At 36.9% G+C, this 25,216-nt stretch overlaps 1 protein-coding gene across 3 annotated transcripts in view; it reads left to right on the plus strand.

Moving 5' to 3' along the window:
- ATXN7L1 (ataxin 7 like 1) overlaps positions 1-25,216 on the plus strand; it is a 110,948-nt gene that overhangs the window by 13,166 nt on the left and 72,566 nt on the right. For 2 of the 3 annotated variants that reach the window (XM_071423929.1, XM_071423928.1), the window contains exon 3: positions 22,572-22,676. The exons of the other annotated variant lie outside the window; for it this stretch is intronic. In XM_071423929.1, the coding sequence (XP_071280030.1) occupies positions 22,572-22,676 (105 nt within the window). The remainder of the gene's footprint in view (positions 1-22,571; positions 22,677-25,216) is intronic. 3 annotated transcript variants of the gene reach the window in all.

The following is a 25,216-nucleotide window of genomic DNA, read 5'->3' on the forward strand; positions in this document are numbered from 1 at the left end:
GAAGAGGTCACAAGAAGAAACGAGTTGATTACTGATGTTTATAGATCACCTCTCTTTGTAAAGAAGCCCAAGGTGTCCTACCACCTATGTGTAGAAATTTTTTGTCACTGAAAGAGGATGGGCAAACATGGCTGCTGCTGCTGAAGGACTAATCATACCTGCCCTGGAATTAACTGAAAGAACACTGGAAGCCTACTCTGTACTGATAGGGTGTAATCCAGTCCTCACTGAAGAATGCTATTGCGTAACAATTTCTAAAGGAAAGGGAAAATGCTTTATTTCTAGATTCCAAAGAGAATACAGGCACATAGAATGTATTTATTTATGGAGGGGGAAAGAAAAAGCAAAATACCAGAGCCCATTACCTTTCCATATGACAGATTGTGGCAGGCTTTATTGACTCGCACTCTGTTTATTGTTTCTCAAAGGTCAATGGCTGCCATTGGCACCAAATTTTGCTTACATTACTTTACTTACATTAAAGTAAGGACTGACATACTTCAAAATACATTTGCTGGGGATTATCTTTCTCTTGAAGAACTGTTACCCAAGCCACTCTTAGAAGAATAGGTCAGCTCTTATTACAGCAAAAACCTGCAGTAATTCACTATATTTTAGCAAGTCACCACATATTCTAGTACAGTGCCTTTCAATAATTTTTGAATTACTTAAAGGCAGAATTTGATGTTACTGCTCCAAAAGCTAGATTGCTTGCTCCTTTGCTGTGCAAACATTACCATCACCTTTTCTGCACCCATCCACTCTACCAGTGATGACCATGGACTTTACCAGATATGATAGGATATGATCTTATAATCTCTAATGGGATTTTTTGGGGCATTTTTCTTTTTGTTGTGTTGTGAAAATGATCATCCTAGATACTTCATGATTTTACTTGGGATTCTTTTTCATCCAGGATAGAAAGGGGAACTAGCTGGTGATACAGTAATAATTGAATATTATAACTGGCAAGTAATTTTCACTACATGGATAGATTTATAACATTAGCAAATCCTCCATGACTAGCCTGCAGCTCTGCCTTTTGTCTGGAAGAACACTGGCTTTAGCCTGAAGCAATTTTTCGTTGTGCCCACCAGATTTTGCTGAGAATAAAACCTGCTGTGACCACCCAGCACCTCAAGAGGTGAATATATAAGTGAGCATCAGAATGCCACAGTGCAAAATAGGCTGGAAATGTTCAGTTTATTGAATTAAATAGTAGTTTAAAGAGAGAGCTTTAAATTGGGTAACTATTACATGATTGGAGTGTAATCTTTCTCTCTGCAGTTTTTCTCTTGTAAAATACAGGCACTGAATTTATACGTTTCATCATTCTTGCAGTTTTGGCAATTTGGGTTAAAAATACATATTTTTTTCTTTACAATAAACATGTGAACTTGGTCGTGGTCCATTCTGAATTTTTTGTATTTGGAAGAACTAGATAGACTGTAAGCAGAGATGGAAGAATTGCTTTTGAGGGTTGATTAATTGCAGTGTTACTCCTTTTGCAGAGCGGTCTTGAAGGAGGCTGAAAGTGCATGGCTGGGAGAGTAGGGGGAGGTGAATACTGCTACATTTTATATGCTTTACTGAAGTGTTGTATCCCAGTTCTCATGTCCACATCTGTTCTTGGAAAAACTGGAAGGAGTTCAGAAAAAAGATACATTAATTTAAGGCCTGGATAATCAGCTTTAGAATGGAAGATTTAAGAAGCTCAATCTATTTAGTTTATCAACAGACAGTAGAGGCTACCTGATAAGTCTATAAGTACTTAGTCAGGGCAAAGGTATCTGACAGTTAGATGGTTCTTTATCAGGTAGATTAAGGAGATTCTCATGGCTGAAAGCTGAAGCTAGATCAGTTCAGACTAGAAATAAGATGCAGTTTTCTAATGATACAATTAAATAGGAACAGCTTATCAAGGGGTGTAGCAGACTCTGTTGCACAAAATACTCACAAAAGGCCCTGGTCCTTCCCCTGGAAGCACACAGGGCTTTAGCCATCCAGAAGGCTTGGGTTTGAGGCTAAAATAGTATGGTTTAATTCTGTGGCCTGTTTTAACATAGAGAGTCAGTACAGATCATAAGGAAGATTTTTTTGTTCTAACTCCCTAAAATTTCATGTTGTTACTGCTGCTTTTGTTAACAAAATAAGTTCATGTGAAAGATGTGGTGATAAAAGCAAAAAAAAGCTTCTAATGTGGTGAGCGAGAAGGGACTGTCCTTTAGCAGCAGGTGAAAGAGGAAGTAACGCTTTCCAATCTCACTTTGTGTTTTTCTGGTAATCAAAACCACTGATATCCCTCCAGTCATTAATTCTAAGCATAACTTAATCATTTACCAATGTAATTGTTGGCCTTTTCAGAAGCATTGCAGGTAGTTTGTGCCTTCTCATTGTAAGGTCAGGTAATTGACAGCTGGACCCAAATGCCTTCTTCAACTTTGTTTGCAAAGCAAAACAATCTTTGTCAGCAGGTTTTCCCCGGTGCTGCCTTCTTGGCCATGGATTTATGAGAATATAGCAGGTCAGTCTTTGTGGTAGAGTAAAAGGCTCTGTTATTTCTAATGAATTGTATCAGAACTCATTTTATCCTAGTTTTGTAAAAGAGTCAGTAGGAGTTGTTTGAAGGATATTGGTACTTGTATCATTTAGTTTGCCTCTTTTTTGTAAAATCATCACCAGTATGAGAGAAAGTGTCAGGGTTTTTCTTGGTTATGCTGACAGCAAGGCAAATCAGTGCTGATATAAGGTAGATTTAACTTAGATGGGAAATGTGTCTGTGGGGTTAAAGGCAGCACCTAACCTGCTTTTAGAGGTTTTCCCAACATCAGTAGTTCTATAACTCTTGTAAACACTATATACAAAATAAGTGAGGAGCAAATGTGCTGCATCTCAGGTTTATAAATTCTTCACCCTCATCCCCTTACCAGTATTGCTGCCTCCAAAAACTGTAAAAAAAGAAAGCATGAATTGGTGTTCTAAAAAAGAAAATAGGGATAGTGAATTTTATCAGGATTTGGGGCTTACACACCCAACAAAAACTAAAGAATTTCAGTACTCTGGGATAGACTTTGTTGTTGGTTTTGCTGCACTTGGAAGGGCTAAAACAAACTGTGAATTGGACAATGAGGTTTACTTCAAATACGTGTTAGTGTGTGTTCTATTGTAGAGCCATGTGAACTTTGAAGTTCATGTGGGCTTTTTCTAGTTGGGAGTGTACAGGGTCACAAATATCCTGTGCTACCTTGTAGTGATACCATGAGAAGATTCTAAAGGTTCAGGAAATTTGGTCTTCCTCAGTTCCTTGTTGTTGCCTGTGACAATGTCACACAGCTTGGTGGGTATCTGATCCGTCAGTTTTTGGCTGAGTAGTTACAAAATGTTTAGAAGTTTATGTTTGGAGTCACCTTTAATGTTTCTTGTATAATGAGCTGGACTGAATGTTTGGCCCTTGTCATGGTCTCCTCAATAGGTGTATCCTCTTACCCAGCAAATGTTGGATTAGGTCAGGATCTTCTGCAAGGCTGTGGAATGCTAACAGCCATGCTAAGATCAATCAGATGATTGGTCTGCTTGACCTTCCCAGCATCATTTAATCCATACCTGCATTCAGGTAAATTGTATTTGAGATTGTGGCAAATATAACAACAAAAGATGATATTTGCTTTGACATAAGGCACTAAAAAGAGTAATTTCTAATATGAAAGCAAGAATTCAAGAAGGAGACTTGACACCCTGCAGGAGGGAGAGATTCATTAAAAAGGAGGAAATAGATGAAGTTACTCTGCTGGCAGGGTGTGTCCAGCCAAGGCAGTGGTTTGCTGGGCTGTGTATTAGGCAGATCTGTATCACTGTTGCTGCTGGATAGGGATCTTTAAAATGTGTGGAACCTCAGTGATACTGTAGAAAGCTCAAGGCTTCACCTTCCTGTGAGGTACTTTCATGGCTGTTTCTCAAGCTGGAAATTAAGAGCACCAAAGTTCTTACGTCTCATTTCCTTTCTACAGGAACAAAGTACTTGTTGAACAAAATCATGCTCTACACTGTCATGCCACAGTCTCAAAGTTTAAATGGATTAGGACTGTCATCTTACTGAAGTTGTGCTTGCTTCAGAAGAAGTAAGATGCAGAGCTTCAGAACCTCATATAGCATATGACAGCACCAAACTATTCAGGGCATTTTCTTGCCTTTTTTTATCAGTGTCCTACCTACAAAAAGGCAAGGCATCTTGAGCCATGTGTTTCCATCTGATGTCTATTGATTACAAAAAAGCCCTTCCTCTCTTCCCCTCTCCCCTTGCCAGAATGTCACTGCTTGCTTCTGCAAGAGACAAATGGCATCATTTATACCAGAAGAGTTCCTGTCCTGAAATGTGCAGAAGCCTGCTAACTTGCTTAACACTATATTCTTGATATGGCACATGGGTCAGGGGCTGGCTCCAGAAGGGGAGTATGTCCATCTCTGTGCATCTGATGGAACTGAAACTCTGCTTTCCTACTGCCAGTCACCTGCTGAGAGAGAGCCACACTGACCTGTCAGGAGGAAAAAATGTTATTTTCACTGTAGTGACTCCTCAGGATGCTGCAGACAGGATGGGCTCTGCAGTGTGGATATGGAAGTGTGTGATTTAAATACTTTGAGCTGATGTGGGAGCTTAAGGATGAGGAGAGTTAGTGAAGAATCCTGACAGTTGCATCAGGCCATCTTTTAAATTGTGTGCTGGATACACTAGCAGCAAAGTGCAGTACAAATATACATTTGCAGTCTGAAAAAGACAAAGCATACAACAAAGTTAGCTGCATTAAGATGAGGAATGGCTGGAGTGTTGCTATATGCTGAAAATCTGCAGGCAGATTTCCTAAAAATATATGCACATGTGTACACATACATTCATATATCTAGAAGATTGTCTGAAATCATCATTGCTCTTGGGTTTCAAGATTTTTGTTAAGTATCTGGTAATTCAAAATTACCCTCTTTCAAGGTACCACTTACATTCCTTGATCTAATATTCCAACTGTTTTACAGTGTGCTGGGGCTCTTTTCCCTAAATGAAAACTGGTTTTAATCTGTGATACATTTGAGATTGTTTGTCTTATTTCGCTAGTCATATTTTAATGATTTTTTTTTTAATTACAAGAAATCATACTGTAATTTATTTATTTCTCTTTTGAGTTTCTTATTTTGTTCAGCTGCCTCTTTAACTGGTTTTAGCTATAAAAGTATGTAAGTGGAACTAGTGTTTGGGAGTTGGTAGATATATATCTGTATTTTCTATAGCTGGTATTTTAAGGCAATCTTTGGCCACCTTTGTCAATATTTTAGGAGAACTGTTTTGCTTGCCAGAAATGGCTTCCTGAGAATTCTTTCAGTGATATTGCAGTAAAAACAACAATTGAAAAAGAGCAGAAGCCTATACCTGGGGCTTGTATAGACACAAAACTTTCATGTGACATACTGGTTTGAGAGATGTCCAGAGCTTAAATATGTTTACTGTCAGTAGCTAGTGTATTGTCTTGCAGGTGTTGGTTGGGAACAGTTGGCCCTTGTCTTTATTAGCATCTGAACTGTTTCCTGCCCTGAGCAGGCAACCTGTAGTTGGCATCTGCTGTCAGTTAAACATTGTTGATTCCTTAGTGGAGATCTTTCCCTGTGGCCTCTGGACAGTGAGTCTGGCTGGGCACGTGTCACTTTGATTTGGCATTACTGCTTTGCTTCTCTCTGCTTATCACCTCCTCTGGGAGTGTAACAGTAAATGAATGGAAAGGGGCTTCAGAAGAAAATCAGATCTCCTTATGTCCTAATGTAACAAAATACCTAAAGGATGGAGGCTATTTTTCTATAAAGGCAAATAAGGTAAACATGATACTTGTGCATTTTAAAAGTGCAGCCACCTTTTAAGGATATTGTTGGTTACATTTCGGTTTGGTTAATGATTTACTCTTTCAGAACCAACAAACAGTTTTAATGCTTTAGTAACATACTTCTCTAAAGCACTTGGCAGGCTGCATAATAAATTAAGCCTCTCAAGCTTTCTGTGAAGCATCACAGATGGAGAAACAGAGAAACATGGAGAGGCCAAGTGACTAGCTCCAGATATATAAGATAAATCTCTAGTTGTATTGCTGGAATGCTATGGTTAAATGCACCTGCATATGGAGATTGTGTGAAGCTGAGGTGAATAAAAATAAATAAATTGCTGCATATAATTGCAACACATGACATGTTTTCAACAATATTCACCTTAGACATAGATCTTGTTATTTACACAACATAGCTAGTTGTATCTGCATGGGAGCTACATCCTCCTTACCACTGATACTTTTATGAAAGGTGATGGAGGACCAGGTATGTATGTGGGAACTTGGAGACTGACCAGCCACAGCTTTACATTAGTGCTGTCAAGTTAAGTTTTAATTTTCCTTTATCTGAGGAAAGAAAACTGCTTTTTGGTCTCTCCAGCAAGTGCATGTCTTAAGGACTGTCTACAGAAGAAGTTTTGTCATGGGAATATTGTGAAACAATATTTCTTATTGTTCTTGTTTTAATTGTTCTTAAAACTTGCTGTTTCTTGCAGTCAACCAAATGTAGGCACTTAGCAAAATCCAGGTCTCTTGTCAGACAGCACTGGCAAAGCTTGCCTTGGAGTATACAATGTATACACGAATATCTGTGTGCTGCACTCCAGTAACCTGTGTACTGAAACCTCTGATAACTTTGAAATGTGGGGTTCTTTTTCTTCAGAATTTGTGTTTAGATCAAAGGAGTTGGCAGAGTAGAAATTTGATGCTACTGTGTGTTCCATAGCTTGAAGGAGGCTTTCCTTCTCTTTAACAGGTATCAGTTAATTATTTTCTTTTTAAGAAAGCAAATTGACTCAGAGTGCTCCTATGGAGCTGGTTCATTCAGAGACATGTTGCAGCAAGGAACTTGCTTGTTGTGTTGTGTGTAATATCTGCTTTTACATAGTTTTGAGTTGCTCCTGGCTTTTTTTTTTTTTTTTTTTTGTCATAGCTTTGTTTTATTTAGAGGGGTTTGAGCAAGTAAAAGGTTGGAGGTGGCTAGGGGTGAGTGGAAATTACCATGGAGTAGGATGGGCAGGAGGAGCCAGGGGAGTTGGTATGGTGGCAGGGTGTGGGAAGGTGTCATCTGAAGTTTCAGGGGATGTGTCCTGCCTAGTGGTGTGACCTCTTGCCTAATTTGCTTTGTGTAAGTGCTTCAGGTATGCCTCATGTGAAGACGATGGGAGCTTTCAAATCATCAGAATCTGTTTGAAAGACTCAAGAAGTGTGGTAAATGATTAAGGTTTTGTTTGCTTAAAGTGTCCTGAGTTTTGGTGTGTCTGGGCTACTGACTGCTTACAGTTCCTTTGGTATGTGTGTTCAGCACTCTGCACAGGCAGATGAAGGGCAAAGTTTTCATTAACAGCAGCATAGCACCCATCATGAATGATCTCGCTCACCTTACATGTCCTAAATCTTCCTAAAAATTTCAGAATATTGACTGTTTTGAAAATGTGAACATTCCTTTTTTTGTGTAAGTTTGTAGTTAGTAAAAGCTTGAAGTCTTCTGAATGTAACTGAGAGCCATGCAGTCAAATCCGTACCTGTGACCTGAGGAGATCCTTATATTCTTGTATGCAGATATCATGGTGATAACACAGTAATCCAGTCATTGAAATGTACTTTGTTCTGTAACTTTTAATAAAGGAAATGCAATTCAAGTGTGTGAAATAACAGTTGACAATAGAACTGGAAAAAACAGTGCTCTATTATTTGAATTTTTTTTCTTTTTCTTTTTTTTGCAATGAAAAAATAGTCACCTGGAAGGAATGCTTTAGTTTTTTGGGGGGTTTTTTTGTATAGCATATCATTTTGGTGAAATTTTAGTAGAGATGATTTTATTCACAGTTTCATCAACGGTTTTGCAACAAGTTTGATATTTTGTAATGCTCTGTTTGCCCAGAGGAATAAGTCCTTGTAAGATTATTGAAACATGCAGTTGTAAAGCACTTGGAATGTAAACAGTGGTTGTGAGCTAGCTGTCAGTATGTTATTTTAATAAGAATTGGGGCATGTTTTGATAATTAACTGTGCATGAATGATTACTAGTGATTTTTATGGTATTACAATTTCTTTTTCATGATTGCTCTCTCTTTTTTTTTTTTTTTTTCTCCTTTCTTTGACAAGGGGAATCATCTGTTAATTTCTGGTAGCTACCCTCTTGATACTAAATCAAAATAAGTTAATTGTGAATGGCCAAGTGGTCAGCATCTAAACTGTAAGTGCTAAATAGTTGCAATATTCTCCTTGCTGTAAAATATAATTCTGAGATGAAGCTTAGTATTCCCACTTTAAGTCTGTGGAGATATAGGCAAAAAGTTTGAATCCATGGTTAAATCTTAATTATGCCTGCGTTTTCTACTAAAAGCATTCATGTATTGCTCTTGGATTGAATAGGTGATGACTTTGCTAGTGTTAGCTGTAAAATTCAGCTGGTGCATGAAAAAGAAACTGCTTTCACTTAAATGATGAAAGAATAGCAAAATAAAAACAGCAAGTTTTAATTTGTGTTTATGGAGAGTTTAGGATGATACAATCAGGAAGGAAAAAACAACTCTGTTTTTCACAAACATGAAACCATGTTGAAAAAATGTAATATTATAAGGTTTTTAGCAGTTTGCAAAATGCTGTTGCAAGTATCCTTAAAGTATTGCAAATATAGGTAGAATAATAAAGCTATAAAATAATTTTTCAGATATTAAATCAGTAAAGAAATGTATAGGTAAGGTGTCCAAACTGCCTTAATTCTATTGCATCATCATGTAACTATGCAGTAACTATGTATCCTAGTAAATTACTCAGAGGATGTGCTTCTCCTTTCTCTCTGTTCTTGCAGGCTTTTTGCATTGCAGAAACATGTTATAATCAAAATAAAAAGAGTCCAGTTTTATAAACTACAAGGAATCTTTACTCTTTAATGCTTGCAATTGAGAGACAAGTTTTAAACAGAGTCAAATTACCAAATTTTAGATATCAAAATGTGTACTGCACTTGAACATGGAGACTTCAAATAATGAAATGTGGTATGAAACTAATTTAAGAAACTTTGAAGGTGCTGTGTTTTAACACTCTGGAAGAAAATGTATTTGGGACTTAAGAGTACTCCTTAGGCAGAGGCTTTCTATGATGAAAAAGTATTTATGATCTTCTTGGATGGTATTTAATTGCAGAGTAGTTGGCTAGATCATTCACAGAAGCTTCATTAACAGGGAGTTTACATTAACAAGCTGTGTCTGCCATTCAGATACACAGTTCAACAAAGCTCACATGTCTATCCAAGACAAGATTGTTGAAGTGCACATCACTAACATGGAGGTTTTGTGAATGATACTCCAAAAATGCACTTTAGAGATGTATAATGTCATTCTATGTGCTGTGCTGAGTGGGGTGTTAGTGCTAGTTGGTGTAAGTGTTAGGTTTTTTCTATACTCAGGTATTTAGACTCCTTAACAAAGAATTTCACAGACTCTTTTGATTAGAATAATGATTCTGTCTGGTGTTGTATTCCCCTTCATTACCTTTCATTAAATCCATGCACCACATTAATTTCTCACCATCCTGCTGGCAAGATTCCTGAGGCTGGTACCTTCTACAGCTCTGGTGCTGCAATAGCATACACAGTGCAGTCCTGTGCTGGGATTTGTTGCACCCCTCAAAATGTGTATGTACCTCTTCACACTGAAGCAGTTTCAGCTCATGCAAGCAGCTCCAGAGTTTGCTTCTGGTGTGCAAATTGGAGAACATCAAATAATTTTTAGTGGACAAATGTTCACTCACATGGCTGCTGTACCATACTCAGGCTAATTTTTGTTGAGATTTTTTTTTCAGAAGCTGGATTTTGTTGAATTCAGTCTTTTGGAAAAGTAGTAATACCAGTGGTGTTTTTCCAGATGAAATGCTGTGATAGGAATTAGCTGTCACTTATGCCATTGTAATTATCACAGAAAGTTGCAGATGAGTTGTTAGCATTTATTCAAATGTGCATAATAATGGATATACTTCTTTTCTATGCTTTTCGTTCGTAAATTTAGAAGTGTTTAATTATAAGTTACAAATGTACATAATTCCTCTTGATGTACAGGGAAAGACATTGAGAATTCAAGAAATTTGTCTAAAAGCTTTCCCCACAGAGGATAAAGGAATACAGTTTTGACTCCTCCTTTGTCCACTGTCCTGTCTGTTGGATTATACAGTAATTAGTAGCAGCCCTCCAAGGACCTTTACTGTTAAAGTAAATGGGGGTAAGGTTTGTTCCTTATGATAATGTGGAAGATATTTTTGTTAAATGAGATTGGTGAAAAAGTCTCCAAAGTGTTCTCTGTCCATACATCTTGATGAATTTTTATTGCTTTATGATGCTGGAGTGTACTTGAAATCCATGAGACAAGGCAGTGTATTTTTGCTCCTCTATCTCCTTTTTTTCTGTCAATTCAAGGCACTCTTGAAGCCAGATATGTGCCAGAGAACAGAGTGTCTCTGAAAAGCTGTGTCTTGAACTTTATCTAGGAAACCTCTTGTTCCAGTGACCCTACAATTAGATAAATCATGGAGTGCTAGGGGGCACAGCTGACTTGAAGAAAAAAATGTTGATTCTAAACACATGAAGAATCAGTCTTTAAACAGAACTGGTTGGTTGATATTTTTTTAGTTGTTGAAGAGCTAGCACAACACTCTCAATGCTGGATGAAATAAATTAGCAACTGCTTCCATGCACCCCAATCCTCAGAAATAAATGAACAATTGCTTTTCTACACCCAAATCCTCAGAAAAGGATAATGCTGGAAGGGAGATTGCTTCTAAGCAAAGTTGACAGGCATCAGACTGCAGCATAAGAAGTGTTAAGTGGTCTGCTGATGTCAGTGAGCTGTTAGGTGGCTGAGATTGATGTGGGAAGCTGGGTGGAGGTGCAAGCATCCCTCAGGAACCAGGTCCTGTCAGCAGAGGTTGTTGCCGACCTCTCACACCTTTGTGCCAGGAACCTGAGACAGTCACTGAGCATTTTCAGCAGCTTGCTTTAATATTGGTGAAGTTTTCTTTGTGTGTGTTCTTAGGATGTTCTTAGCAGCCCAGTAAAAATGTCTGAGCCTTTCATATCCTAATTTCAGTCAGGTGTCAACAGCAGTGAAGCTGCAGGGTACCTGCTGCGAGGAGTGGCAACCTGGGGACTGCACTGAGAAGGAGACTCACTGCCTTCCTGGTCAAATGGATCTGAAACATTTTGATTTTTACCTCAGTGTAGCACATCTCAACTCAGCCTGCTGATACTTGATCATCAATCATCAATGGTCTTCCTTTAAAGAGAAAGCCTTCTAGAGTCTTAGAAATGCTACTTTGTGGTATTTCAAGAAGAAATGCTACTTAGTGGTACTTTTCCCCTTGAAGTACCAATCAAGTATGAACTAGTAAGTCATTGCTGCTGTCAAGTGGTGGAAGGTGAAATACTGTTGTGAAGAGCAGTGAGCTGGAAAGATCCTTGTAGTAGTCATGTATTTAAGATTCAAATTAGGAAAATCTGTTATCTTTCCATATTTTGAGTAGTTTATTTCACAAGAGCCACCTTTTTCTCCTGTCCAGGAAACAAACAAAACAGCTCCAGAGACATCTGAAGCTTTCCCAAGGCTGTGTTTGAGAACACAAAAACAAAATTGTGGCTTTTTTTTTTTTTTTTTTTTTTGTTAGATAGTGAGTATTACATATGTGGAGATGAGAATATGACTTGTGCTGTATTCAGTGTAGCAGAAATTGAAACACAACAATAATCTGATTGAGCTAATAAACTGCTTCTTTCTTTCATTAAAAGGAAAGAACCCCCACTAATAGCTTCTATTATATTAACATGTATGCCTTTGAGTGACAATATTTAACCAATGATTTGTCTCAGGAGTAGGTACTGTGCAACATAACAAGTTGATGACAGATACAAGTAGTAAGTGTGTCTTCCATTGCTTTTCATGTCTTTCTTTTGCTTCTTCAGTACTACTAGATGGGCATGTTATTTTAGACTTGCCCTGTAAATTTTTTGAAGGTCTTCAGAACTGAAATATCTTGATATTTCAGAGGAAAACACGTAAAGGTTCTTCTGCTCATTCTTTAGTTGATAAAATCTCCACAAGTTTCTTAAGGCCTTTTTTTTGCTTGGTGTAGGAACAAAAAACTTGGTTTTACTCTCATTTTATGGCAGCAAATTTCATGAGTTTGTCTTGGTAGTGGAGTTTGCTCCTTTATAGGGTGGTCACTTTAACTGCAAAGCTTTATTTTGTGGCTTTAAATTGTGGTTGATCCTGTACCTTTGAGAAAGTGTTAGTAGCACTCCTGGAGGAAGGAGGGAGGTGGAGGGAATGGAATACCTCTGAATACAGTGTGTGTGTACATATATATATATATATATATATATATATATATACACTTTAATATGTTCATACTGAAGATGTGATGGACACTTCAGTGGCATACAGACTTGTATTGACCTGAGCCCTTCATGACCATATTCTTTAAGGGTTGTGTCTGTTGAGGTAAGAGCACTCCCTGAGACGTGCTGCAGGCTCTCGTTGTGGACACGGTTAGTCCAGCAAAACTGTGCTTTTACCTCCTGCAGTAAGGATGAGACTGCTGGGCCAGCACAGAGTGCTGCACTGCCTGACTTGTTTGTCTGTAGGCAACACGTTGAACCAGCAGGAGCATATTCCTGTACTGGGAGATGTTGTGGTGTGCATGAAGTGTACTATATAAATCTCAGTGTAAGAGCTGATGTGTATATGCTTTTTCAGACAGTGCAAGTCTGAGTGATTGCACTTGCAGAGATAATTATTCCCTTGAGACCAGAATTCTTAGAATGAGAGCTGTTGTCTGGAGTTGTGTGATAGTGGAACTGTAGGCTGCTCTTCAATTTGTAGGAATTCTTTTGCAGTTTTATCGAAGTGGCCTTGGGGTAGATATTTTGTATGTTTGAATTTTGGTTAGGAAGTTTCTCATTCATCTTTCCACCTCCTGTTATTCATTAATATTTTTTCTCATGTATCTTTCCTTGGCATAAGTCATCTAACTGAAAAAACCCCACAGCTGAAAACTTTAAGCAGTAGTTTGATCTGTATGCCTACAAGAAAGAGAACTAAATCTATTTCATTTGAAACTGTGTGAAGGAAAAAGATGATGTTATTGAAAGTCTATCTGAAAGTAACTTTCTTCAGAGAGTTGAGTTACATGAGAGGCAATATTCCTGAAAAGAGATGCTGTTGCAGGTGTAGGAGGCAATACAGAAAAAGCTCAGAGAGCTGGCATAAGAATTATTTGTGTCCTTTTAGACGGTACATTTAGACAATACATTTCCATTTAATATCCAGCTGTTGATTAAGAATGAGCAGACACTTTCTGTCTTGGATGAGAAGAGAGTGAAATTAAAAGATGTTCTTGGCTGTGGCTCTTTTTGTAGGGAGAAGTGAATATCAATGAAATACTTAGCATTTTGTAAAATTACATAGGTGAGATAAAGATTTTATTTTTCTCAGTGTTTATTTGCTCATTTACTCATAGTTATCCGTACTATAAAAATTGATCATTTTCTGACACATATTTTTCTGATAATGCTATTTTATTTTCAAGAATAATAATAATGTTACTAAAGAGGTGGCCTAGAAAGGTGTGAAAAATTCATTTTTATAAGACTTTCTTTAACCTTTAATAACTTATGTCCTTACTCAAAAAAAAGGAATTTCTGTCAAGATTGTCACACAGTGCTTGTAAAACACACTGCAAGTTATCTTATTAGTTGCTTGTTCTATTGTCATGGTGAGGTCCCAGCCAAAATGAAGGGCCCCATTGTGGTCCCAGTGTATGGACAAATAGTAAGAGAATACTGAAAGGCTGCAATCTAAACAGGCAGGGCAGACAAAGAGCATATTATCCTGATTTTAGAGATGGGATACTGAGGCACAGAAAAATCTAATCAGGGTCATGCAAGAATGTTGTTTGGGAGCCAGGAATTAAGCCAGCTCTCTCCTTCAGTCCAGTTGTACTGCCTTAAACCAGAGTCACTCTTGTGCAGAAGATAATACAGCTTTGCAGGCGAGTGTGTGAGTGCCAGTTGTGTCTTGCTGAGTATTTATGAAGGAAACACCAGTTGGAGGATTAAAGTCTGCTTCATGGCAGTCTGCACAGAAGAAATAGGAATGAAGGGGTTTTTGTGGCCATGGGATTTTTCTCCTTAGGACTGTTTTACTGCATAGAGAACTTTTTCTTAGTGTGCGTTGAAGAAAATGAAAGAATTAAACCTGCTATCCTTGTAGTATTTCATTACTAGCACTCCAAAGGTTGGAATTAGTAAAAACATTGCAAACTAATTGGATTTAAAACATTTCTTTTTGCTCCAAATTCAGTAATCCTTAATATGACATATTCAATATTTCCTTTAAAAAAAAACCAAAAGAAAATGTCAGTAAATGTCAAAGAAGTTATTTTTCTTTCAAACTTTATTTTTTAGTTCACTAATATTTGTTCACTTAATATAAAATCATTGAAGTTATGAGGAAAATGGGGTAAAATAAGGAAAAACCACGTGAATACTCACTCTGACTCACTCTAAAGATGATGTGTAGTACAAAGGTACTACACATGTTGTGAAGTTTACAGATGCGTTGTTAAATTATTTTGATTCTTTGTCAAGCAGCATTTGGTATCTCCAGAGCTTCATCTTAACTGCTTCTGCAGGACCAGTATGCTCATGGTGTTTCCAAACCTGTTTAGTTTATTTGGCTGTGTATCAGAAAGCTTAATCATCTTCATGCAGAAAAATCAAAATCTGAAACACTGTGTATTTCTGTGAGTTATTGTAGTTAATTTGCAGAAGACATCTCTTCCTGTGTCAAGGTGTGTTTTCCCAGCATAAAAGTTGTCAGAGTCCACCTGCTGCAGAAAGTATGGATGTGGTGCAATCCTCTAACTGTTGCTGAAGGTCAAATGTCTGATTCCAGAGAGTTATCCATCAATCTGAGCTGAAATTTAGTGCCATCATCCATGAAGGGTACTTCTTGTGATGACATTTGCAGTGAGAATTCCTTGATACATATTTGAGAAAGAAAGAATTGTTCTGTTGCTCTGTGGTGGTTTGTGGAGACTGCCTAGTCAGGGTGCATGAGGTACACTTGGAATTATGAGAGAAATGAAGATGATTTCCAGCCATTCCTCCCTTATGTCTGCCTGTGGGATGTTAAGAAATCAGAATTCTAATGTAGAGATTGATGATTTTCCTGCACATTCCCTCCCCCTTGCATGCACACCTGTGTGCAGCCATGCTCACTCTCCAAGGTTTTTGATAGGGATATATGTGAGATCTAAGAGAAATCCACTGTATCTGCAGGGTTAGAAATCTCTGATCAGCTCTTTGCCATGCTTTCCATACTCAGGAGTCTGGGGATAGTTAAGCTGTGTGTTACATAGATGGAATGTCACTTCTTCTTCTGGATATGGAGTACATGGTCTGGATCCTTATTAATAATGTGTCTTTTTTTCCTCGCCCTCAGTAATTTAATTTTTGCTGTCATTTGATAATACTATTGCTGTCCTGAAGGTTTCCAGACATAAGCAAGATGAAATTTGTAGCTGGAGGTGATATCTTTAATTAGACTAAATGTATCTGGTTGGGAAAATAGGGATACTTGGTGGCACACATCTCCTTAAATCCCAAAAGTCAGATCTGAATGGTTGAAAATACTGTTTACATTTACATTACTCTTCTAGCTTGTTTTTAACACATTAAAAGCCTTTTATTCCTTTTATTTTGCTCACCTAGATTTTTGAGGGATATTTGGTAACTTTTGTGGAAATTTTGATTTTGTTTTGGGATTTTTGTTTGTGTTTTTTTTTTTTTTAATTTGTTTGTCTTTCGATCTCAAGATGTTTAACTGGTATCTGTTTTACAGTATAGCAGGATTTTCTTCTGGGTATTGACTGTATGGTCTTATAATACAAACTACATAAGCAGTTGCTATAGTTCCTGAAATATGTTGTATGTAAAATAGAAGGCAGTTCAAAATCCAGGTTCCTGAGGAAGAAACTTCTTTAGATAATTTCCCTTAAGTGCAAGCTAATAATTAAGGAAAACTGTAAGAACAGTTAATGATTTTGTAGCTGTTACTGGAGTTGTTACAATTGCCTCGTGTTCTTATGTTACAATTACACTTACCTTACTGAAAACTAGATACTGTGTAATTGAGTGATGTCCATTTCAATTACAAACATCGGTTTTATTGTCCTCCTCCTGCTAAACTGACATGAAAACCTGAGATTTTTTGGTGTCACAGGTATGCAGCATACTTTTTGATGTGTGAGTTTTGTGTTTTCCAGTATTCTTGTGATATGTTAATCTGCTAGCCCAGGCAATTCTGGTCCTCTATTGCCAAATTACCTTAGACTGAGATGGCAAATAGCCTACATAAATGACAAAAAAGCCTTCAGAATTATGGAAGAACAACATTGTCACATTTTTCCATGCTTATTTCATTCTTCTCTTTATTGGTATGTAGTGTCTTATGCAAAACAGTAATGTCAGTGTGGCTTAGTTTACTTTGTAATCCCTTCCAAACAATGGTTGTTACAAAAGATATGCAGATATGGTTAATCCACAACATTTGTTTAGATCACTGGTTCCCAATTATGAACTTTTGTTTTTTCTTTTATTATGGGTCTTTGGGAGTAGAAGGCACCGTTTCCATCTTGGATACCATTTCATAACTCCTGGATAAGGCCGTGGAGTACAAAGTCTTCCTGCGTCATTGGGGCTGGTATTTATTGTTTACACTATAATTAATGAACTATTCCCAGCATTCTTTAGGATTGCCACTGTCCTCATGATTGCTCTAACCTGGGAGGCAGCATACCATTCAACCATACTGGACTGGTTTAAAGGTGTCATGACCTTAACTCTTTACCACACTGACACCTAAGTCTATTTGCTGCTTTTTCCCTACTTTTTTTTTCCTTTATGATGATCATGTTTCATTTATTATTGCTGCTCCTGAGAAGGCCAGTATTTCTGTTTTCTTTATCATTGATTTTCTTTCTCACTTGACTTTTTAGCATGCAGACGCTTTAAGTTCCTTGTATTAGCACCTGAAGGGCATCAGTCAGGACTTATGACAGTTGTGTTTGTCCTGTGTTAATTCTGTTGTGTATATTTTAATTTTATTTTGTCCTTAACTTCACGATTACTTGCATGACCTGCATTTTTCCATCAGAAAATGATCTTGAGCATTACTTTGTGGCTCTGACCCTGAAGTTAGCCACAATTTCAGCAGGATTTTGGAGTAAATGACATCCAGCGATCTCTTTCAGTTTAAATCATTCTGTGATTAATTTGCAACTGTGACTGACATTTTCAGAGGTAAAATGCAATTTATTCTGGCGAACTAATTACTGAAGTGACTTACTGGTTTTTGTGTAAGAAAGGAAAACTGCACTCGGGGGAGAATAAGCTCATGTTAAATGGAAAGAGTGTGACATTTATTTCTATGATAAGACCAACCTGTCTATGCAAGTGTGTTTAACTGCTGTCTGAATAATGCCCTGAAGATTGTCTTTTTATTGTTGCAGTTTCAAGTTTCAATTCACCATTCAAATGACTTCGTTTTTTAAGTAATCTCAAATGTAGAAGTAATCTACTGCACTGAAAGATTTTGTACTTTACTCCAGTTCTTGAATGATGTACAGATTTGTTGCCTCTGTGAACAAGAGGGAAATACTGGGCACAATTCTAGACATAGAGTTTAAAAGTGTGTAGCTTCAGGAGCTGGAAGAATCATGTATATTTAGTTTTGTCCATTGCCATTTTTGCCATTGCTATTTTTTTTAGCTTTCCTCTTTAATTTTAAACCAGTGTGCAGTGTGTCTTGAATAGTCTTTCTCTTCCTCTCCTCACTCCCCTTTTCTCTCTTGGCACATAAACATCACTAATATTTTTCAAAGCAGGCTTTGTGGGTATATTTAGTGGAACAACAGATATATAAGTGAACATTTAAAGTGTGTATAATTTATAGCAAAAGATCATCATTAAAACTTGATTTCCCACGCAATACTGTGAGGTCTTACTGTTTGACAACCTTAATTCTGCAGTGGAAGAATGTTTTAGATTATTTCTAGCTTGTGTTTTATTATACAGTGGGATGTAAATGATTATGAATTATATAATAATAGAGAAGGAACTTCATGTAAGTCATCTGCCTTGGATTGTTACTAAAAATAATTTCTTTCTGTGTTATTGGAGAAGATAAAAAGTCATATCTGGCACCTGCATTTTTGTGTTTGTGCCACAATTTGAAGAAGCAACATTTTCTATTTTTTCTATGATATTTGTGTTCTTAAAGCACATTTCACCAAATTGATGTCTTACAAAGCTATGTCATATGGCTACAGCTCTCTTTTTATTTGCAAATGTTAGTAATATAACACCTACAGGCAAAAGTTGTATTCATTTTTCAAGTGCCATAGCAAAATATACACAGAGTAATAATTTAAGATTTTAATCTAGGAAAGTCATTTTGAACAGGCAGCATTCACTGTCTCAGATTTCCAGCTATATAGAATATCTTTCCCATGATATGGGCCCTTTTGCATGCTGTTAGTTCAGTAGCTCATTTTCAAGCAGGCTTTTCTCATTGAGCAGGGGCATGGCTGTGTCAGTTATGGTTCAATTTGAGAGTCCAGCACTGCAAGGAGTGAGGTATATGTGGATGGCCCTTACTGAAAAATAAGTTATCACTTCTTTTTGCCATCAAGAGTCTACTTTGAATCTGCTGGAAGTGTCTTCCAGTAAAATGAGGTGACTGGGATGGGGGCTAGGGAGTGCTTTTACCTTGTGGGAGGGCTGGGCCAGTGGGTGGTGAGTCATGCATGCTGTGGTCACTTTGTTTCACTTCTAGGGGATAGGCAGTTTTTGGTAGAAAATAAATACTCTTTACAGTTGCTTTTCTGTCCCTCCTTATTCTTTTTGTACCTTGATAATTATTTCAGTAGCATTTGATAGTCTCTCACCTTATTCAATAGTTATCTGTCTTTTTCAGTGGTCTTGCCTCTTCCCATGAAAAAGTCTTTCCTGAGCTGACTTTAGAGACATGTTTTCTTCCCCACAAGTAATCTTTTCTGAAAAGCTTATCACGATTTTTTGTGACTAAGCAGAGAGGGAGATGTGATTATTGCCTTTAGAAGACAGTTTTTTGTTTGGGGAGGCCATTGTCTTTTTTTGTTGCACACATAAGGTCTAAATTGTCAAATGGCTGCAATCTGATCTAAGAAAGATACCAGTGTCTAAAATAATCTTTCAGTCTTGGTTATTTTGAGTAGGACATGGTAGCATTGAACTGTTCTTATTAAAAACAGAAAAACCTGTATGAAAAGATATATAGCTGTTAATCTTTTCTACTTTATTTTAAATTTCAAATGTCCCTTGCTTTATTCATTGTAAATTCTCTGATCTGGATTGTATTTGTAGTATTATTGCATCTAATAAAGTGTATCCCCAGTTGGACTTTGTAGTGAGACAATATTAATATGTTGTGCAATTTCAATTGAAAAGTAATTTATATCATTACAAATCATGAATTTAATCATGAAAACAGATTTGTGCCAATCTGATTAACATGAATAAACTGAGAGGTAGTGCTTGAACTTAAAGAATTTTCTTTTCTTAAAAACTCCTGCATAGTGAGAGTTTTAAGGAATCTTAAAAACCTGAAAGATGGTGTTCAAGTTTTTATCTATTCTGATTCAATAGTAGCAGTATATTTGTGTGCTGTGATTCTTATTTTCAACCTGCAGTCTTGTATCCTTGAGATTCTTGAATTATTTTAAGTGGACTTTTGAGAGGGAGCTGATAACTTCATACAGAAGACTCACATTTACAATGGACTACTTCTCGGCACCTGCAAAATGAAAACATTTCCAAAATGCTGCTTCAGGATGTCACTGCATCTGTGCATCCTTCTGATGCTGTGTTTCTTACAGCAGCATTTTGCTGTGTTTTCCTACATGTCTGTGCAGTTTCTTTGTATATTAACCCATATGGAGTATGAAAAAAAACCAAAACCTGGAATGATGCTATTTACCTGATAGGTGCAGTGGTGTTTGCCAGGGTCGTGGAGCAAGCTGACTTTTCCTTCATTGCTCTGGCTCCTTGGCAGTGCCTGATGAAAAGATAGATGGTTTTGTGATCCTGTGAACCAACGTGATCCCTTTGCCACCCATGTCCTTGAATGGTTCTTGCCAGTAGTAATACCTTATGTTTTTTATAAGTTACTCCCTGCAGCCAGAAATCATAAAAACTCAGCCTCAGACCCAGCCAAGCTTTAGACACTTCAGAGTTGGACATGCTTTAAAGGTTAAGATACAGACCTGTGAAGGTTAAATGAACTTAAGGAATTTAAACTGGAAAACAGTTGTAACTTTTCTGTTTGTGGAGGGCAATGTCTCTACGTTTTTGTTAGAAGATTGTCACCGTACCTTTCGAACAGCAGAAAAAATATTTTGAGATGTTTTAACCATTTAAAAAATACTTCATAACTGTAATTAAATGCATGTTTTTGAGCTGAGACTTTGTGTCAAATCATATCCAGAAGAAGTACTCCTTTCTGTGCAATTTACAGTGCTGTTATTGAAAATCTGTAGGTTGTCATCAAAACTATCCAGCTAGGAATAGCCATTGTAAAATAATTTTTAAGGCCACTTAATTTTCATATTAAAACAATAAATACAATAAAAAGGCCTGTTTTAGTGCCTGCTTAGAGGTTTATTTATCTGTTTTACCAGTAAGGAAGATTTGATTGAACCTAACTTTGGCTTCACCAGAAGTACCACAATACCTCACCACCAGCATTCTTTTAAATTTAGTCTGAAAAGGTGTCATGTGTGGTTAACCTTTCAACTGGATTTCATAACCTGGTACAAGCAGTAAAAGAAAGGAAAAGGTTTTGGTTTTCAGTGGGTAAAGGAGCAATGCACATCATACATGTGAAATACCTGCAGGTTGGTGGGGCTGGTTTGTCCCCAAGGATTCTTGAATGAGCCTCTTTGGATCTGCCTGTGGTACTGCATGTATTAGCATGTGTGTGATGCCCCCTTCCTCTGGGCTTTTTGGGAGCTGAAGACATTTTGCACTTCATCATGCCAAGCACTGCCATCATAAGCAGTGATGTTACCTACAATGCCAGAGGCCAGGGCAAAATTACTTATGAAAGTAGTTCTAGGGCCAAAATAATTGCTTTATTAAAGAACTACTGAACTAAGGTACTTGGTTGAGTCAGTTTTTGAAAGAAATCACTATTTTTTAGAAGTACATGACTTACTGGAGAAGTAGGATTTAGTTGTTGATGTTTATCAATCACAGCTGCTGTTTTACATGTTTGTTCTCTTGATTTTCCTTCTGTTTAAAAACCACCAGATGAATATTTCAGTCTACATTTGTAAGTTCTGTAACAGATTTCAGATGCTTCTGAGTAACACTGAAATTTACAACATTTTTATTTTTATAATGTGAGAGAGAGTGTGATCTGTGGGGCCACTGCTTGGCATGGGGTTAGCAGTGCAGCAGCACATTCATTAGCAGCACTGGGTACGGTGACACGATCCCACTGAAATGCGTAGAAGTGACTGGAGTTTCTGTCCTCCAAGCTGTGGTGCATGAGTGTGTGTGCTTGTTCTTAAGCTGTACCAATGAAGACTAGAACAGGTTCCCTCACTTGTAATGTTAGAGTTCTGAGGACTTCAGTTAGTAATTTAAACCCATTTTACTCTGTTTGTAATGGCTTAAGAATGCATGTATTGCATTATGTGTTTCATCTGAGAGGGACAAGTGCCTGTCATCATCTGACTGTACCTGTCTTTGGATTTCATTAAATTCCTCATACCATCACCAAGAAATACCTTATTAACCAACTTTGTCTCTTGCCACAGTATTTGTTGGGGACAAACAGCAGGGTGTCAGAACTAGGGAAGGGGATTTGCACAGAACCAGAAATTTCATATGGCATGGCATTCCTGGCTGTATTTGAAGCTGTAGGATCCTTGACCTTGGTTACTATAACCAGCTTTTAAGCAGGAGCTTTTCTCAAGCAATTTACAGTCAAGCTTAGAATATTGTAACCTAGAATATAACCTATGCAACATGTTTTCTATAAGGATCTCTAGGCAGAGATTTTTTAAAAAATATTCCTTTACTGTTTCAACATTTGACCAGTACAGAAATGCTTATTCCACTTCTTGGCAGCAAGTGTTAAGAAAAGGTGTTGCAGTCTGTGTTCTGACTCAGACTGAGGGGTGACACTGCAGCATTAGTACAGGACCTTGAAACCCAAAAGAGGGAAAAAAATCTCTTTAACATAGTAAGAAGCTCTTATGGAGCAATGTATGCATTTGCTTTGTGTCAATTAATATAACAGTAATGGCCCTACAGTATTTTCAATTTTTTTTCTTAATAGATATTTAAAGCATAACTTCTAATTCTTGTATATATTTTTAACTTTCCCACAGATATGCACTTATTTGGCCATTATCCAGCTCATGATGATTTCTATCTTGTAGTGTGCAATATCTGCAATCAGGTAGTCAAGCCACAGGTTTTCCAGTCACACTGCGGTAAGTGAATGTTTTCTTTCCTGAATTACAGTCCCAAACTGGCGTATGGCTCTCGGAAGAATCATTGCATACAATCAGAACAGAGGCATTGCAAATAGACTTTTGTGGTTATCTTGTGTTCTTTCCACAGAAAATACCAGCAATGCCTTCAAATAAGCATATTTCCTGTGGAGGAAGTTAAATTAGTTGTTCTGGAAGCTGAGCTTTTCAAGTTGAACTTGTTACACTAAATTAATGTGTTACAACAAATAAATCCTGTTAGTTAGAGACTAGCTAGACTAAAATTATTATGACCTAACATTGGATTGTCTTTTATCAAAGCTGCAGATTGAGGTCTATGATACTGATCTACATGAATTAGAAGTTGGATGTTATGGATTGTTTTCTGATGGGATTCATGTGTATCTATGTATAGGGTATATTTTTATATTTATCCTAAGTTTTAAATTCTGTACAAAATTGGCATTTTGAAACACATTTCTTAAATAAACATTTTTCTAGAGAGTCTTGAGAAGCACATGCATATATTAATTTCTCAGTTAGTATGACAACAAGGTGATGATTTTTATGTTGGCTATTTGAAAGCAGTATTCAGTTAGAATTTTTTGGTATTGATTAACAAACTACTTTCATTTATTTCTGAAAAACTTGATCCCAAGGTCTGGTTTATTTATTACTTATCTAGTGGTTTATTTGTTATTTGTCCAGTGATTTGTTTCTATGGTGATTTTTTTGTTGTTTTACTATTTTTTTAAGGCATGCAAAGAGTGACTAGAGTAGCTAGCTTTGTATGAGGTTTAATAAAATTTAGTTTAATCAAAATAATTTGAAGTAGGTTGCATAATAATGAAAGGGCACTACTACTGAGGATGGAATCAATTAAATACATTAAGAAAAAGAATAGCCCAGCAAATTTTTACTTGTCTAAATACAAGTAAACTTCAGAAATCCTGTACCTCTTTTAGTCTTTTTGGCAACAAAGCGACTTAGTAATGGAAAAATGTAAGTGGGATGGACAGAAAAAGAGTTTATTTACTTTTAAAGACATATTACCTAAATATTGGGTTGTGTTTGTATGGATAGACTGCTAACAACAAACCAGGAGTGGCTGCTTTCACCTTGGGAAGCAGTTCTAAGACTTGCCACCAGCTTTGACCTAGATTGAAATAATTGTGAAAAAATGGTTATAGTGAAATACTGCTTTCAATCCAGTGAATGAAAAAAGATCTAGAAGTATTTTCTAGGGTGAAAAAAGCTTATTAATTTAATGGTGGGGGCAGGTGTTGATTTTAGTGTGTAAACAAGCCATCATGCTATTTTTTTCACAGTCTTGTATGGTTCCTTTCTGCCCAGCTTCAGGTATCTTATGATTGTTTCAGTAACAGAAAAGCTTCTCTACACGTGGCTGTAGGTACAGCGGGCACATAAACATGGAACTTGTGCATGGATAAAATGTGCTTCAGGACAGAAGGAGCTGTGGGAGGCCTTGCTGTGGCCTTCCAGAGCTGAGCTCTTTCCTGGCCATGGACCTGGTTTGGTGAGCAGTGTGAGAGCTGGTCCTGTGTTCAGGTAGTGGGCACATAGAATAATGTTCCTGCTAGATGAGAGTAAATTCCTCTGTGTTAGAAAGGATTTTTGAGCTCTTTGTAAGTAGTGTATTGCCATCAGAGTTAGTGTAATGCATGTAAACTACAAAGATCCCATGAGTTACTGTCTGCTTTTCTCCATTATTCCAATTTGTTTACTATTCCCTTTACTTCATCTTCATTATAGCAATTCTTTTACACTGGGTGATTGAATGTTAAGTTATGAATTGCTTGATTTAAGAGCCTAAGGTCAATAAAGACTTGGGAAAAAAACTGTTAAAAACCCCCCAGAGAATACTGAAAATAATTGACCAGAGGTCTGGAAGATTGTATTTAATCTAGTCAGACTTGTTTCAGGAAAGGAATATTGAAATATTACTTTAAGGCCTGTGAAAGGGCTTTAAATAGATAATTTTTATTTTTTTTTAAAAAGAAGAAACAGTAAAGGCAATGTACTAAAATGTAAAAGTTTTAGAAGATAGGTCTCTTCAAAGTCTCATGAATTGTTGTAAAATAACTAATTTATTTTTAAAAAATTATTCTGGTAAAAATACTCTATATTATATATGTGAAATGCATCTACTAATTTATCATTTTCATTAGAAATGAGTAAGATTTAAAGAAGACCTACACAGAGATATTATTAATTGATCTGTGGTTGCATTGTCTGGTTAGGAAATCATAGAAATCTCCTGATAGAAAACACATTAACCATTAACTGCTTGTGGTTGGATAATTTTTTGCTGGATGTGTTATGGTTCCAGTAGTCCATTAAGAAAGGCCTGGACAAGGCCTCATTTGAGACATGGATCCTGGCTGCACAGAGCTCTTCTGTGAAGCAGGAATATTTAATTTTCTGTTCTAGTTAGAGTTTTATCACCTTCAGGCACATTCATTTTTGTGGATCAGACTTTCTTTAATTAGAGGATGCAGCAGAATGCTTTTAAATTCAGT

This window comes from Agelaius tricolor, unplaced genomic scaffold (genome assembly GCF_023055355.1).
Source record: "Agelaius tricolor isolate 1412-34295 unplaced genomic scaffold, bAgeTri1.0.p SCAF_3, whole genome shotgun sequence".
Taxonomy (NCBI): domain Eukaryota; kingdom Metazoa; phylum Chordata; class Aves; order Passeriformes; family Icteridae; genus Agelaius; species Agelaius tricolor.